This window comes from Heterodontus francisci, unplaced genomic scaffold, assembly GCF_036365525.1.
Source record: "Heterodontus francisci isolate sHetFra1 unplaced genomic scaffold, sHetFra1.hap1 HAP1_SCAFFOLD_410, whole genome shotgun sequence".
Lineage (NCBI taxonomy): Eukaryota > Metazoa > Chordata > Chondrichthyes > Heterodontiformes > Heterodontidae > Heterodontus > Heterodontus francisci.
In genome coordinates this window covers 753,664-769,932 of record NW_027140485.1, presented here as the reverse complement: position 1 = coordinate 769,932, position 16,269 = coordinate 753,664, and the positions used below count along the sequence as shown (strand labels likewise).

The window sequence follows — 16,269 nt, the reverse complement described above, 5'->3', positions numbered from 1 at the left end:
ACCCTTGTTCAAAAGGGTGTGAAGATAAACCCAGCAACTACAGGCCAGTCAGTTTAGCTTTGGTGGTGGGAAAAACTCTAGGAAAAATAATTCGGACAAAATCAATAGTCACATGGACAAATGCGAGTTAATTAAGGAAGGCCAGTATCAATTTCTTTAGGGAAAATCATGTTTAACTAACTTGCTGGAGTTTTTTGAGGAGGTAACAGAGAGGGTTGATGAGGGCAATGCTGTTGATGTGGTGTACATGGACTTTCAAAAGACGTTTGATACAGTATCACACAACAGACTTGTGAGCAAACTTGTAGCTCATGGAATAAAAGGGACGGTAGCAACATGGATACGAAATTGGCTGAGTGACAGGAAACAAAGAGTAGAGGTTAATGGATGTTTTTCAGGCTGGAGGAAGGTTTGTAGTGGAGTTCTCCAGGAATCAGTGTTGGGACCCTTGCTTTTCCTTATATATATTAATGACCTAGACCTTGGTGTACAGGGCACAATTGCAAAGTTTACAGATGATACGAGACGTGCAAGCATTGTGAACTGTGAGGAGGATAGTGTAGAACTCTTTGAAGGCGGCAGGACAGGTTGAGAGAGTGGTTAATAAAGCATACAGTATCCTGGGCTTTATTAATATGGGGAATAGAGCACAAGAGCAAGGAAGTTATTTTGAACTTGTATAAGACTCTAGTTCATCCTCAGCTGGAATATTGTGTCCAGTTCTGGGTGCCGCACTTGAGGAAAGACATGAGGGCATTGGAGAGAGTACAGAAAAGATTCACGTGAATGGTTCCAAAAATGAGGAATTTCAGTTATGAAGATAGATTGGAGAAGTTAGGACTGTTTTCCTTGGACAGGAGAAGGCTGAGAGGTGATTTGATAGAGGTATTCAAAATCATGAGGGGTCTGGACAGAGTAGATAGAGAGAAACTGTTCCCACCCATGAAAGGACCGAGAACGAGAGGGCACAGATTTAAAGTATTTGGTAAGAGAAGCAAAAGTGACATGAGGAAAAACTTTTTAACGCAGCGAGTGGTTAAGGTCTGGAATGTGCTGCTGAGAAAGTGGTGGAGGCAGGTTCAATTGAAGCATTCAAAAGGGAATTGGACAGTTATATGAAAAGGAAGAATGTGCAGGGTTACGGGGAGAAGGTGGCGAAATGGCACTAGCTGAATAGCTCTTTCAGAGAGCTGGCACGGACATGATGGACCAAATGGCCTCTTTCTGCACTGTTACAATACCGTGATTCTGTGGTTCAACACCCTGAACAGAAGCAGGTACGTGGGGACACCTGAGTAAAGACAACCTGCCATGGATGAGCCACACGAGTCACCATCACATCTGATTCTAGCTAGGATACCTACATCATCAAAGTCAGCAATGATCTCATTAAGCAGCAGCAAGCACCCAATTCCTTGTTGATTGCCCTCAGCGTCTGAGTAAAAAGAAGAAAATTCCGGGATTGATGCAAACAGCACTCCAACATGCTCATGCGATTCACAACAGAGTTCCTGGAAACAGAGCAAAAAGAGCAGGAAAATCACACTAAATTTCTAATCAGATCAAAATAATCATCGACATCATCACAACAGTCATGTATTCATTAATGCACGGAGTGGGGTGAGTATCAACGCACGGAGGGGGGAGAGAAACAATGCACAGAGGGGGCGTCAGTATCAACGCACGGAGTGGGGTGAGTATCAACACACGGAGGGGGGTGAGTATCAACGCACGGAGGGGGGAGAGTAACAATGCAGAGGGGGGTGAGTATCAACACACGGTGGGGGGTGAGTAACAACGCACGGAGGGGGGAGAGTAACAACGCACAGAGGGGGCGTCAGTATCAACGCACGGAGTGGGGTGAGTATCAACACACGGAGGGGGGTGAGTAACAACGCACGGAGGGGGGAGAGTAACAACGCACAGAGGGGGCATCAGTATCAACGCACGGAGTGGGGTGAGTAACAACGCACGGAGGGGGGAGAGAAACAATGCACAGAGGGGGCGTCAGTATCAACGCACGGAGGGGGGAAAGTAACAACGCACGGAGTGGGGTGAGTATCAACGCACGGAGGGGGGAAAGTAACAACGCACGGAGGGGGGTGAGTAACAACGCACGGAGGGGGGTGAGTAACAATGCACGGAGGGGGGTGAGTAACAACGCACGGAGGGGGGAGAGTAACAACGCACAGAGGGGGCGTCAGTATCAACGCACGGAGTGGGGTGAGTATCAACACACGGAGGGGGGTGAGTATCAACGCACGGAGGGGGGAGAGTAACAATGCAGAGGGGGGTGAGTATCAACGCACGGAGCGGAGAGAGAAACAATGCACAGAGGGGGCGTCAGTATCAACGCACGGAGTGGGGTGAGTATCAACACACGGAGGGGGGTGAGTAACAACGCACGGAGGGGGGTGAGTAACAACGCACGGAGGGGGGTGAGTAACAACGCACGGAGGGGGGAGAGTAACAACGCACGGAGGGGGGAGAGTAACAACGCACGGAGGGGGGAGAGTATCAACGCACGGAGGGGGGAGAGTAACAACGCACGGAGGGGGGAGAGTAACAACGCACGGAGGGGGGAGAGTAACAACGCACGGAGGGGGGTGAGTAACAACGCACGGAGGGGGGAGAGTAACAACGCACGGAGGGGGGAGAGTAACAACGCACAGAGGGGGCGTCAGTATCAACGCACGGAGTGGGGTGAGTATCAACGCACGGAGGGGGGTGAGTAACAACGCACGGAGGGGGAAGAGTAACAACGCACAGAGGGGGCGTCAGTATCAACGCACGGAGTGGGGTGAGTATCAACGCACGGAGGGGGGTGAGTAACAATGCACGGAGGGGGGAGAGTAACAACGCACAGAGGGGGGGTCAGTATCAACGCACGGAGTGGGGTGAGTATCAACGCACGGAGGGGGGAGAGTAACAACGCACAGAGGGGGCGTCAGTAACAACGCACGGAGTGGGGTGAGTATCAAGGCACGGAGGGGGGAGAGTAACAACGCACAGAGGGGGCGTCAGTATCAACGCACGGAGCGGGGAGAGTAACAACGCACGGAGCGGGTTGAGTAACAACGCACGGAGGGGGGTGAGTATCAACGCACGGAGTGGGGTGAGTATCAACGCACGGAGGGGGGAGAGTAACAGCGCACAGAGGGGGCGTCAGTATCAACGCACGGAGTGGGGTGAGTATCAACGCACGGAGGGGGGAGAGTAACAACGCACAGAGGGGGCGTCAGTATCAACGCACGGAGTGGGGTGAGTATCAACGCACGGAGGGGGGTGAGTATCAATGCACGGAGGGGGGAGAGTAACAACGCACAGAGGGGGCGTCAGTATCAACGCACGTAGTGGGGTGAGTATCAACGCACGGAGGGGGGAGAGTAACAACGCACGGAGGGGGGTGAGTAACAACGCACGGAGGGGGGAGAGTAACAACGCACGGAGTGGGGTGAGTAACAACGCACGGAGGGGGGAGAGTAACAACGCACAGAGGGGGCGTCAGTATCAACGCACGGAGTGGGGAGAGTATCAACGCACGGAGGGGGGTGAGTAACAACGCACGGAGGGGGGAGAGTAACAACGCACGGAGGGGGCGTCAGTATCAACGCATGGAGGGGGGTGAGTAACAACGCACGGAGGGGGGAGAGTAACAACGCACGGAGTGGGGTGAGTAACAACGCACGGAGGGGGGAGAGTAACAACGCACAGAGGGGGCGTCAGTATCAACGCACGGAGTGGGGTGAGTATCAACGCACGGAGGGGGGAGAGTAACAACGCACGGAGGGGGGTGAGTAACAACGCACGGAGGGGGGAGAGTAACAACGCACGGAGGGGGGTGAGTAACAACGCACGGAGGGGGGAGAGTAACAACGCACAGAGGGGGCGTCAGTATCAACGCACGGAGTGGGGTGAGTATCAACGCACGGAGGGGGGTGAGTAACAACGCATGGAGGGGGGAGAGTAAGAACGCACAGAGGGGGCGTCAGTATCAACGCACGGAGGGGGGAGAGTAACAACGCACGGAGGGGGGTGAGTAACAACGCACGGAGGGGGGAGAGTAACAACGCACAGAGGGGGCGTCAGTATCAACACACGGAGTGGGGTGAGTATCAACGCACGGAGGGGGGTGAGTAACAACGCACGGAGGGGGAAGAGTAACAAAGCACAGAGGGGGCGTCAGTATCAACGCACGGAGTGGGGTGAGTATCAACGCACGGAGGGGGGAGAGTAACAACGCACAAATGGGGCGTCAGTATCAACGCACGGAGTGGGGTGAGTATCAACGCACGGAGGGGGTTGAGTAACAACGCACGGAGTGGGATGAGTATCAACGCACGGAGGGGGAAGAGTAACAACGCACAGAGGGGGGAGAGTAACAACGCACAGAGGGGGCGTCAGTATCAACGCACGGAGTGGGGTGAGTATCAACGCACGGAGGGGGGAGAGTAACAACGCACAGAGGGGGCGTCAGTATCAACGCACGGAGTGGGGTGAGTATCAATGCACGGAGGGGGGAGAGTAACAACGCACGGAGGGGGGTGAGTAACAACGCACGGAGGGGGGAGAGTAACAACGCACAGAGGGGGCGTCAGTATCAACGCACGGAGTGGGGTGAGTATCAACGCACGGAGGGGGGAGAGTAACAACACACGGAGGGGGCGTCAGTATCAACGCACGGAGTGGGGTGAGTATCAATGCACGGAGGGGGGAGAGTAACAACGCACGGAGGGGGGTGAGTAACAACGCACGGAGGGGGCGTCAGTATCAACGCACGGAGTGGGGTGAGTATCAATGCACGGAGTGGGGAGAGTAACAACGCACGGAGGGGGGTGAGTAACAATGCACGGAGGGGGGAGAGTAACAACGCACGGAGGGGGGAGAGTAACAACGCACGGAGGGGGGTGAGTAACAACGCACGGAGGGGGGAGAGTAACAACGCACAGAGGGGGCGTCAGTATCAACGCACGGAGTGGGGTGAGTATCAACGCACAGAGGGGGGAGAGTAACAACGGACGGAGGGGGGTGAGTAACAACGCACGGAGGGGGGAGAGTAACAACGCACGGAGGGGGCGTCAGTATCAACGCACGGAGTGGGGTGAGTATCAACGCACGGAGTGGGGTGAGTATCAACGCATGGAGGGGGGAGAGTAACAACGCACGGAGGGGGGTGAGTAACAACGCACGGAGGGGGGAGAGTAACAACGCACGGAGGGGGGAGAGTAACAACGCACAGAGGGGGCGTCAGTAATCAACGCACGGAGTGGGGTGAGTATCAACGCACGGAGGGGGGTGAGTAACAATGCACAGAGGGGGCGTCAGTATCAACGCACGGAGTGGGGTGAGTATCAACGCACGGAGGGGGGTGAGTAACAACGCACGGAGGGGGGAGAGTAACAACGCACGGAGGGGGCGTCAGTATCAACGCATGGAGGGGGGAGAGTAACAACGCACAGAGGGGGCGTCAGTATCAACGCACGGAGTGGGGTGAGTATCAACGCACGGAGGGGGGAGAGTAACAACGCACAGAGGGGGCGTCAGTATCAACGCACGGAGTGGGGTGAGTATCAACGCACGGAGGGGGGAGAGTAACAACGCACGGAGGGGTGTGAGTAACAACGCACGGAGGGGGGAGAGTAACAACGCACGGAGGGGGGTGAGTAACAACGCACGGAGGGGGGAGAGTAACAACGCACAGAGGGGGTGTCAGTATCAACGCACGGAGTGGGGTGAGTATCAACGCACGGAGGGGGGTGAGTAACAACGCATGGAGGGGGGAGAGTAACAATGCATGGAGGGGGGAGAGTAACAACGCACAGAGGGGGCGTCAGTATCAACGCACGGAGGGGGGAGAGTAACAACGCACAGAGGGGGCGTCAATATCAACGCACGGAGTGGGGTGAGTATCAACGCATGGAGGGGGGAGAGTAACAATGCACGGAGGGGGGAGAGTAACAACGCACGGAGGGGGGAGAGTAACAACGCACGGAGGGGGGTGAGTAACAACGCACGGAGTGGGGAGAGTAACAACGCACAGAGGGGGCGTCAGTATCAACGCACGGATTGGGGTGAGTATCAACGCACGGAGTGGGGTGAGTATCAACACACGGAGGGGGGAGAGTAACAACGCACAGAGGGGGCGTCAGTATCAACGCACGGAGGTGGGTGAGTAACAACGCACGGAGGGGGGTGAGTAACAACGCATGGAGAGGGGAGAGTAACAACGCACAGAGGGGGCGTCAGTATCAACGCACGGAGTGGGGTGAGTATCAATGCACGGAGGGGGGAGAGTAACAACGCACGGAGGGGGGTGAGTAACAACGCACGGAGGGGGGAGAGTAACAACGCACAGAGGGGGCGTCAGTATCAACGCACGGAGTGGGGTGAGTATCAATGCACGGAGGGGGGAGAGTAACAACGCACGGAGGGGGGTGAGTAACAATGCACGGAGGGGGGAGAGTAACAACGCACGGAGTGGGGAGAGTAACAACGCACGGAGAGGGGTGAGTAACAACGCACGGAGGGGGGAGAGTAACAACGCACGGAGGGGGCGTCAGTATCAACGCACGGAGGGGGGAGAGTAACAACGCACAGAGGGGGCGTCAGTATCAACGCACGGAGTGGGGTGAGTATCAACGCACGGAGGGGGGAGAGTAACAACGCACGGAGGGGGCGTCAGTATCAACGCACGGAGGGGGGAGAGTAACAACGCACAGAGGGGGCGTCAGTATCAACGCACGGAGTGGGGTGAGTATCAACGCACGGAGGGGGGAGAGTAACAACGCACAGAGGGGGCGTCAGTATCAACGCACGGAGTGGGGTGAGTATCAACGCACGGAGGGGGGAGAGTAACAACGCACGGAGGGGGGTGAGTAACAACGCACGGAGGGGGGAGAGTAACAACGCACAGAGGGGGCGTCAGTATCAACGCACGGAGGGGGGAGAGTAACAACGCACAGAGGGGGCGTCAATATCAACGCACGGAGTGGGGTGAGTATCAACGCATGGAGGGGGGAGAGTAACAACGCACAGAGGGGGCGTCAGTATCAACGCACGGAGTGGGATGAGTATCAACGCACGGAGTGGGGTGAGTAACAACGCACGGAGGGGGCGTCAATATCAACGCACGGAGTGGGGTGAGTATCAACGCATGGAGGGGGGAGAGTAACAATGCACGGAGGGGGGTGAGTAACAACGCACGGAGGGGGGTGAGTAACAACGCACGGAGGGGGGAGAGTAACAACGCACGGAGGGGGGAGAGTAACAACGCACAGAGGGGGCGTCAGTATCAACGCACGGAGTGGGGTGAGTATCAACGCACGGAGGGGGGAGAGTAACAACGCACGGAGGGGGGTGAGTAACAACGCACGGAGGGGGGAGAGTAACAACGCACGGGGGGGGCGTCAGTATCAACGCACGGAGGGGGGAGAGTAACAACGCACAGAGGGGGCGTCAGTATCAACGCACGGAGTGGGGTGAGGATCAACGCACGGAGGGGGGAGAGTAACAACGCACAGAGGGAGCGTCAATATCAACGCACGGAGTGGGGTGAGTATCAACGCATGGAGGGGGGAGAGTAACAACGCACGGAATGGGTGAGTAACAACGCACCGAGGGGGGAGAGTAACAATGCACGGAGGGGGGAGAGTAACAACGCACGGAGGGGGGTGAGTAACAACGCACGGAGGGGGGAGAGTAACAACGCACGGAGGGGGCGTCAGTATCAACGCACGGAGTGGGGTGAGTATCAACGCATGGAGGGGGGAGAGTAACAACGCACGGAGGGGGGAGAGTAACAACGCACAGAGGGGGCGTCAGTATCAACGCACGGAGTGGGGTGAGTATCAACGCACGGAGGGGGGTGAGTAACAACGCACGGAGGGGGCGTCAGTATCAACGCACGGAGTGGGGTGAGTATCAACGCACGGAGGGGGGAGAGTAACAACGCACGGAGGGGGGTGAGTAACAACGCACGGAGGGGGGAGAGTAACAACGCACAGAGGGGGCGTCAGTATCAACGCACGGAGTGGGGTGAGTATCAACGCACGGAGGGGGGAGAGTAACAACGCATGGATGGGGGAGAGTAACAACGCACAGAGGGGGCGTCAGTATCAACGCACGGAGTGGGGTGAGTATCAACGCACAGAGGGGGCGTCAGTATCAACGCACGGAGGGGGGTGAGTAACAACGCACGGAGGGGGGAGAGTAACAACGCACGGAGGGGGGAGAGTAACAACGCACGGAGGGGGGAGAGTAACAACGCACGGAGGGGGGTGAGTAACAACGCACGGAGGGGGCTTCAGTATCAACGCACGGAGTGGGGTGAGTATCAACGCATGGAGGGGGGAGAGTAACAACACACGGAGGGGGGTGAGTAACAACGCACGGAGGGGGGAGAGTAACAACGCACGGAGCGGGGAGAGTAACAACGCACGGAGGGGGGAGAGTAACAACACACGGAGGGGGCGTGAGTATCAACGCACGGAGTGGGGTGAGTATCAACGCACGGAGTGGGGTGAGTAACAACGCACGGAGGGGGGAGAGTAACAACACACGGAGGGGGCGTGAGTATCAACACACGGTGGGGGGTGAGTATCAACGCACGGAAGGGGGTGAGTATCAATGCACAGAGGGGGGTGAGTATCAACGCACGGAGGGGGCGTCAGTATCAACGCACGGAGTGGGGTGAGTATCAACGCACAGAGTGGGGTGAGTATCAACGCACGGAGTGGGGTGAGTATCAACACACGGTGGGGGGTGAGTATCAACGCACGGAAGGGGGTGAGTATCAATGCACAGAGGGGGGTGAGTATCAATGCACGGAGGGGGCGTGAGTATCAACGCACAGAGAGGGGTGAGTATCAACGCACGGAAGGGGGTGAGTATCAATGCACGGAGGGGGGTGAGTATCAATGCACGGAGGGGGGTGAGTATCAACGCACAGAGTGGGGTGAGTATCAATGCACGGAAGGGGGTGAGTATCAACGGACACAGGGGGGGGTGAGTATCAACGCACTGAGGGGGCATGAGTATCAACGCACAGAGGGGGGTGAGTATCAACGCACGGAAGTGGGTGAGTATCAATGCACGGAGGGGGCGTGAGTATCAACGCACGGAAGGGGGTGAGTATCAACGCACAGAGGGGGGTGAGTATCAATGCACGGAGGGGGCGTGAGTATCAACGCACGGAAGGGGGTGAGTATCAACGCACAGAGGGGGGTGAGTATCAACGCACGGAAGGGGGTGAGTATCAACGCACAGTGGGGGGTGAGTATCAATGCACGGAGGGGGTGAGTATCAATGCACGGAGGGGGCATGAGTATCAATGCACGGAGGGGGGTGAGTATCAACGCACAGAGGGGGGTGAGTATCAATGCACGGAAGGGGGTGAGTATCAACGCACAGAGGGGGGTGAGTATCAACGCACGGAGGGTGCGTGAGTATCAACGCACAGAGGGGGGTGAGTATCAACGCACGGAAGGGGGTGAGTATCAACGCACAGAGGGGGGTGAGTATCAATGCACGGAGGGGGCGTGAGTATCAACGCACAGAAGGGGATGAGTATCAACGCACAGAGGGGGGTGAGTATCAATGCACGGAGGGGGCGTGAGTATCAACGCACTGAGGGGGGTGAGTATCAATGCACGGAGGGGGCGTGAGTATCAATGCACAGAGGGGGCGTGAGTATCAACGCACAGAGGGGGCGTGAGTATCAACGCACAGAGGGGGGTGAGTATCAATGCACGGAGGGGGCGTGAGTATCAACGCACTGAGGGGGGTGAGTATCAATGCACGGAGGGGGCGTGAGTATCAACGCACGGAGGGGGCGTGAGTATCAACGCACAGAGGGGGCGTGAGTATCAACGCACGGAGGGGGCGTGAGTATCAACGCACAGAGGGGGGTGAGTATCAATGCACGGAGGTGGCGTGAGTATCAACGCACGGAAGGGGGTGAGTATCAACGCACAGAGAGGGCGTGAGTATCAATGCACAGAGAGGGCGTGAGTATCAACGCACGGAAGGGGGTGAGTATCAACGCAGAGAGGGGGCGTGAGTATCAACGCACGGAAGGGGCGTGAGTATCAACGCACAGAGTGGGGTGAGTATCAACTCACGGAGGGGGCGTGAGTATCAACACACGGAGGGGGCGTGAGTATCAACGCACAGAGTGGGGTGAGTATCAACTCACGGTGGGGGGTGAGTATCAACACACGGAGGGTGGTATCAACGCACGGTGGGGGCGTGAGTATCAACGCACGGAGGGGGGTGAGTAACAACTAACAACGCACGGAGAGGGTTGAGTATCAACGCACGGAGGGGGGTGAGTAACAACTAACAACGCACGGAGTGGGGTGAGTATCAACGCACAGAGGGGGCGTGAGTATCAACGCACGGAAGGGGGTGAGTATCAATGCACGGAGGGGGCGTGAGTATCAACGCACAGAGGGGGCGTGAGTATCAATGCACGGAAGGGGGTGAGTATCAACACACGGAGGGGGGTGAGTATCAATGCACGGAAGGGGGTGAGTATCAACACACGGAGGGGGGTGAGTATCAATGCACGGAGGGGGCGTGAGTATCAACGCACTGAGGGGGGTGAGTATCAATGCACGGAGGGGGCGTGAGTATCAATGCACAGAGGGGGGTGAGTATCAACGCACGGAAGGGGGTGAGTATCAACACACGGAGGGGGGTGAGTATCAACGCACAGAGGGGGGTGAGTATCAACGCACGGAAGGGGGTGAGTATCAATGCACGGAAGGGGGTGAGTATCAACACACGGAGGGGGGTGAGTATCAACGCACAGAGGGGGGTGAGTATCAACGCACGGAAGGGGGTGAGTATCAACGCACAGAGGGGGGTGAGTATCAATGCACGGAGGGGGCGTGAGTATCAACGCACTGAGGGGGGTGAGTATCAATGCACGGAGGGGGCGTGAGTATCAACGCACGGAAGGGGGTGAGTATCAACACACGGAAGGGGGTGAGTATCAACGCACAGAGGGGGCGTGAGTATCAACGCACGGAGGGGGCGTGAGTATCAACGCACAGAGGGGGGTGAGTATCAATGCACGGAGGGGGCGTGAGTATCAACACACGGAAGGGGGTGAGTATCAACGCACGGAGGGTGGTGAGTATCAACTCACGGTGGGGGGTGAGTATCAACACACGGAGGGTGGTGAGTATCAACGCACGGTGGGGGCGTGAGTATCAACGCACGGAGGGGGGTGAGTAACAACTAACAACGCACGGAGGGGGTTGAGTATCAACGCACGGAGGGTGGTGAGTATCAACGCACGGTGGGGGCGTGAGTATCAACGCACGGAGGGGGGTGAGTAACAACTAACAACGCACGGAGTGGGGTGAGTAACAACTAACAACGCACGGAGTGGGGTGAGTATCAACGCACGGAGGGGGGTGAGTAACAACTAACAACGCACGGAGTGGGGTGAGTATCAACGCACAGAGGGGGCGTGAGTATCAACGCACGGAAGGGGGTGAGTATCAATGCACGGAGGGGGCGTGAGTATCAACGCACAGAGGGGGCGTGAGTATCAACGCACGGAAGGGGGTGAGTATCAACGCACAGAGGGAGCGTGAGTATCAATGCACGGAAGGGGGTGAGTATCAACACACGGAGGGGGGTGAGTATCAATGCACGGAAGGGGGTGAGTATCAACGCACGGAGGGGGGTGAGTATCAACGCACAGAGGGGGGTGAGTATCAATGCACGGAGGGGGCGTGAGTATCAACGCACAGAGGGTTGTGAGTATCAATGCACGGAGGGGGCGTGAGTATCAATGCACAGAGGGGGGTGAGTATCAACGCACGGAACGGGGTGAGTATCAACACACGGAGGGGGGTGAGTATCAACGCACAGAGGGGGGTGAGTATGAATGCACGGAAGGGGGTGAGTATCAACACACGGAGGGGGGTGAGTATCAACGCACAGAGGGGGGTGAGTATCAACGCACGGAAGGGGGTGAGTATCAACGCACAGAGTGGGGTGAGTATCAATGCACGGAGGGGGCGTGAGTATCAACGCACTGAGGGGGGTGAGTATCAATGCACGGAGGGGGCGTGAGTATCAACGCACGGAAGGGGGTGAGTATCAACGCACGGAAGGGGGTGAGTATCAACGCACAGAGGGGGCGTGAGTATCAACGCACGGAAGGGGCGTGAGTATCAACGCACAGAGTGGGGTGAGTATCAACTCACGGAGGGGGCGTGAGTATCAACACACGGAGGGGGCGTGAGTATCAACGCACAGAGTGGGGTGAGTATCAACTCACGGTGGGGGGTGAGTATCAACACACGGAGGGTGGTATCAACGCACGGTGGGGGCGTGAGTATCAACGCACGGAGGGGGGTGAGTAACAACTAACAACGCACGGAGAGGGTTGAGTATCAACGCACGGAGGGGGGTGAGTAACAACTAACAACGCACGGAGTGGGGTGAGTATCAACGCACAGAGGGGGCGTGAGTATCAACGCACGGAAGGGGGTGAGTATCAATGCACGGAGGGGGCGTGAGTATCAACGCACAGAGGGGGCGTGAGTATCAATGCACGGAAGGGGGTGAGTATCAACACACGGAGGGGGGTGAGTATCAATGCACGGAAGGGGGTGAGTATCAACACACGGAGGGGGGTGAGTATCAACGCACAGAGGGGGGTGAGTATCAACGCACGGAAGGGGGTGAGTATCAACGCACAGAGGGGGGTGAGTATCAATGCACGGAGGGGGCGTGAGTATCAACGCACTGAGGGGGGTGAGTATCAATGCACGGAGGGGGCGTGAGTATCAATGCACAGAGGGGGGTGAGTATCAACGCACGGAAGGGGGTGAGTATCAACACACGGAGGGGGGTGAGTATCAACGCACAGAGGGGGGTGAGTATCAACGCACGGAAGGGGGTGAGTATCAATGCACGGAAGGGGGTGAGTATCAACACACGGAGGGGGGTGAGTATCAACGCACAGAGGGGGGTGAGTATCAACGCACGGAAGGGGGTGTGTATCAACGCACAGAGGGGGGTGAGTATCAATGCACGGAGGGGGCGTGAGTATCAACGCACTGAGGGGGGTGAGTATCAATGCACGGAGGGGGCGTGAGTATCAACGCACGGAAGGGGGTGAGTATCAACACACGGAAGGGGGTGAGTAGCAACGCACAGAGGGGGCGTGAGTATCAACGCACGGAGGGGGCGTGAGTATCAACGCACAGAGGGGGGTGAGTATCAATGCACGGAGGGGGCGTGAGTATCAACACACGGAAGGGTGTGAGTATCAACGCACGGAGGGTGGTGAGTATCAACTCACGGTGGGGGGTGAGTATCAACACACGGAGGGTGGTGAGTATCAACGCACGGTGGGGGCGTGAGTATCAACGCACGGAGGGGGGTGAGTAACAACTAACAACGCACGGAGGGGGTTGAGTATCAACGCACGGAGGGTGGTGAGTATCAACGCACGGTGGGGGCGTGAGTATCAACGCACGGAGGGGGGTGAGTAACAACTAACAACGCACGGAGTGGGGTGAGTATCAACGCACGGAGGGGGGTGAGTAACAACTAACAACGCACGGAGTGGGGTGAGTATCAACGCACAGAGGGGGCGTGAGTATCAACGCACGGAAGGGGGTGAGTATCAATGCACGGAGGGGGCGTGAGTATCAACGCACAGAGGGGGCGTGAGTATCAACGCACGGAAGGGGGTGAGTATCAACGCACAGAGGGGGCGTGAGTATCAATGCACGGAAGGGGGTGAGTATCAACACACGGAGGGGGGTGAGTATCAATGCACGGAAGGGGGTGAGTATCAACGCACGGAGGGGGGTGAGTATCAACGCACAGAGGGGGGTGAGTATCAATGCACGGAGGGGGCGTGAGTATCAACGCACAGAGGGGGGTGAGTATCAATGCACGGAGGGGGGTGAGTATCAACGCACAGAGGGGGGTGAGTATCAACGCACGGAAGGGGGTGAGTATCAACACACGGAGGGGGGTGAGTATCAACGCACAGAGGGGGGTGAGTATCAATGCACGGAAGGGGGTGAGTATCAACACACGGAGGGGGGTGAGTATCAACGCACAGAGGGGGGTGAGTATCAATGCACGGAAGGGGGTGAGTATCAACACACGGAGGGGGGTGAGTATCAACGCACAGAGGGGGGTGAGTATCAATGCACGGAAGGGGCTGAGTATCAACACACGGAGGGGGGTGAGTATCAACGCACAGAGGGGGGTGAGTATCAATGCACGGAAGGGGCTGAGTATCAACACACGGAGGGGGGTGAGTATCAATGCACGGAGGGGGCGTGAGTATCAACGCACTGAGGGGGGTGAGTATCAATGCACGGAGGGGGCGTGAGTATCAACGCACGGAGTGGGGTGAGTAACAACGCACGGAGGGGGGAGAGTAACAACACACGGAGGGGGCGTGAGTATCAACACACGGTGGGGGGTGAGTATCAACGCACGGAAGGGGGTGAGTATCAATGCACAGAGGGGGGTGAGTATCAATGCACGGAGGGGGCGTGAGTATCAACGCACAGAGAGGGGTGAGTATCAACGCACGGAAGGGGGTGAGTATCAATGCACGGAGGGGGGTGAGTATCAATGCACGGAGGGGGGTGAGTATCAACGCACAGAGTGGGGTGAGTATCAATGCACGGAAGGGGGTGAGTATCAACGCACAGAGGGGGGTGAGTATCAACGCACGGAGGGGGCGTGAGTATCAACGCACAGAGGGGGGTGAGTATCAACGCACGGAAGTGGGTGAGTATCAATGCACGGAGGGGGCGTGAGTATCAACGCACGGAAGGGGGTGAGTATCAACGCACAGAGGGGGGTGAGTATCAATGCACGGAGGGGGCGTGAGTATCAACGCACGGAAGGGGGTGAGTATCAACGCACAGAGGGGGGTGAGTATCAACGCACGGAAGGGGGTGAGTATCAACGCACAGAGGGGGGTGAGTATCAATGCACGGAGGGGGGTGAGTATCAATGCACGGAGGGGGCATGAGTATCAATGCACGGAGGGGGGTGAGTATCAACGCACAGAGGGGGGTGAGTATCAATGCACGGAAGGGGGTGAGTATCAACGCACAGAGGGGGGTGAGTATCAACGCACGGAGGGGGCGTGAGTATCAACGCACAGAGGGGGGTGAGTATCAACGCACGGAAGGGGGTGAGTATCAACGCACAGAGGGGGGTGAGTATCAATGCACGGAGGGGGCGTGAGTATCAACGCACAGAAGGGGGTGAGTATCAACGCACAGAGGGGGGTGAGTATCAATGCACGGAGGGGGCGTGAGTATCAACGCACTGAGGGGGGTGAGTATCAATGCACGGAGGGGGCGTGAGTATCAATGCACAGAGGGGGCGTGAGTATCAACGCACAGAGGGGGCGTGAGTATCAACGCACAGAGGGGGGTGAGTATCAATGCACGGAGGGGGCGTGAGTATCAACGCACTGAGGGGGGTGAGTATCAATGCACGGAGGGGGCGTGAGTATCAACGCACGGAGGGGACGTGAGTATCAACGCACAGAGGGGGCGTGAGTATCAACGCACGGAGGGGGCGTGAGTATCAACGCACAGAGGGGTGTGAGTATCAATGCACGGAGGTGGCGTGAGTATCAACGCACGGAAGGGGGTGAGTATCAACGCACAGAGAGGGCGTGAGTATCAATGCACAGAGAGGGCGTGAGTATCAACGCACGGAAGGGGGTGAGTATCAACGCAGAGAGGGGGCGTGAGTATCAACGCACGGAAGGGGCGTGAGTATCAACGCACAGAGTGGGGTGAGTATCAACTCACGGAGGGGGCGTGAGTATCAACACACGGAGGGGGCGTGAGTATCAACGCACAGAGTGGGGTGAGTATCAACTCACGGTGGGGGGTGAGTATCAACACACGGAGGGTGGTATCAACGCACGGTGGGGGCGTGAGTATCAAAGCACGGAGGGGGGTGAGTAACAACTAACAACGCACGGAGAGGGTTGAGTATCAACGCACGGAGGGGGGTGAGTAACAACTAACAATGCACGGAGTGGGGTGAGTATCAACGCACAGAGGGGGCGTGAGTATCAACGCACGGAAGGGGGTGAGTATCAATGCACGGAGGGGGCGTGAGTATCAACGCACAGAGGGGGCGTGAGTATCAATGCACGGAAGGGGGTGAGTATCAACACACGGAGGGGGGTGAGTATCAATGCACGGAAGGGGGTGAGTATCAACACACGGAGGGGGGTGAGTATCAATG

The 16,269-nt window shown here is 57.4% G+C and overlaps 1 protein-coding gene across 1 annotated transcript in view; it reads right to left on the bottom strand.

Annotated features, from left to right (window-relative positions):
• Positions 1-16,269, bottom strand: part of LOC137359980 (adenylate cyclase type 8-like) — a 264,866-nt gene that overhangs the window by 33,389 nt on the left and 215,208 nt on the right. The window contains exon 23 of the mRNA XM_068025574.1: positions 1,365-1,511. Within this exon, the coding sequence (XP_067881675.1) occupies positions 1,365-1,511 (147 nt within the window). The remainder of the gene's footprint in view (positions 1-1,364; positions 1,512-16,269) is intronic.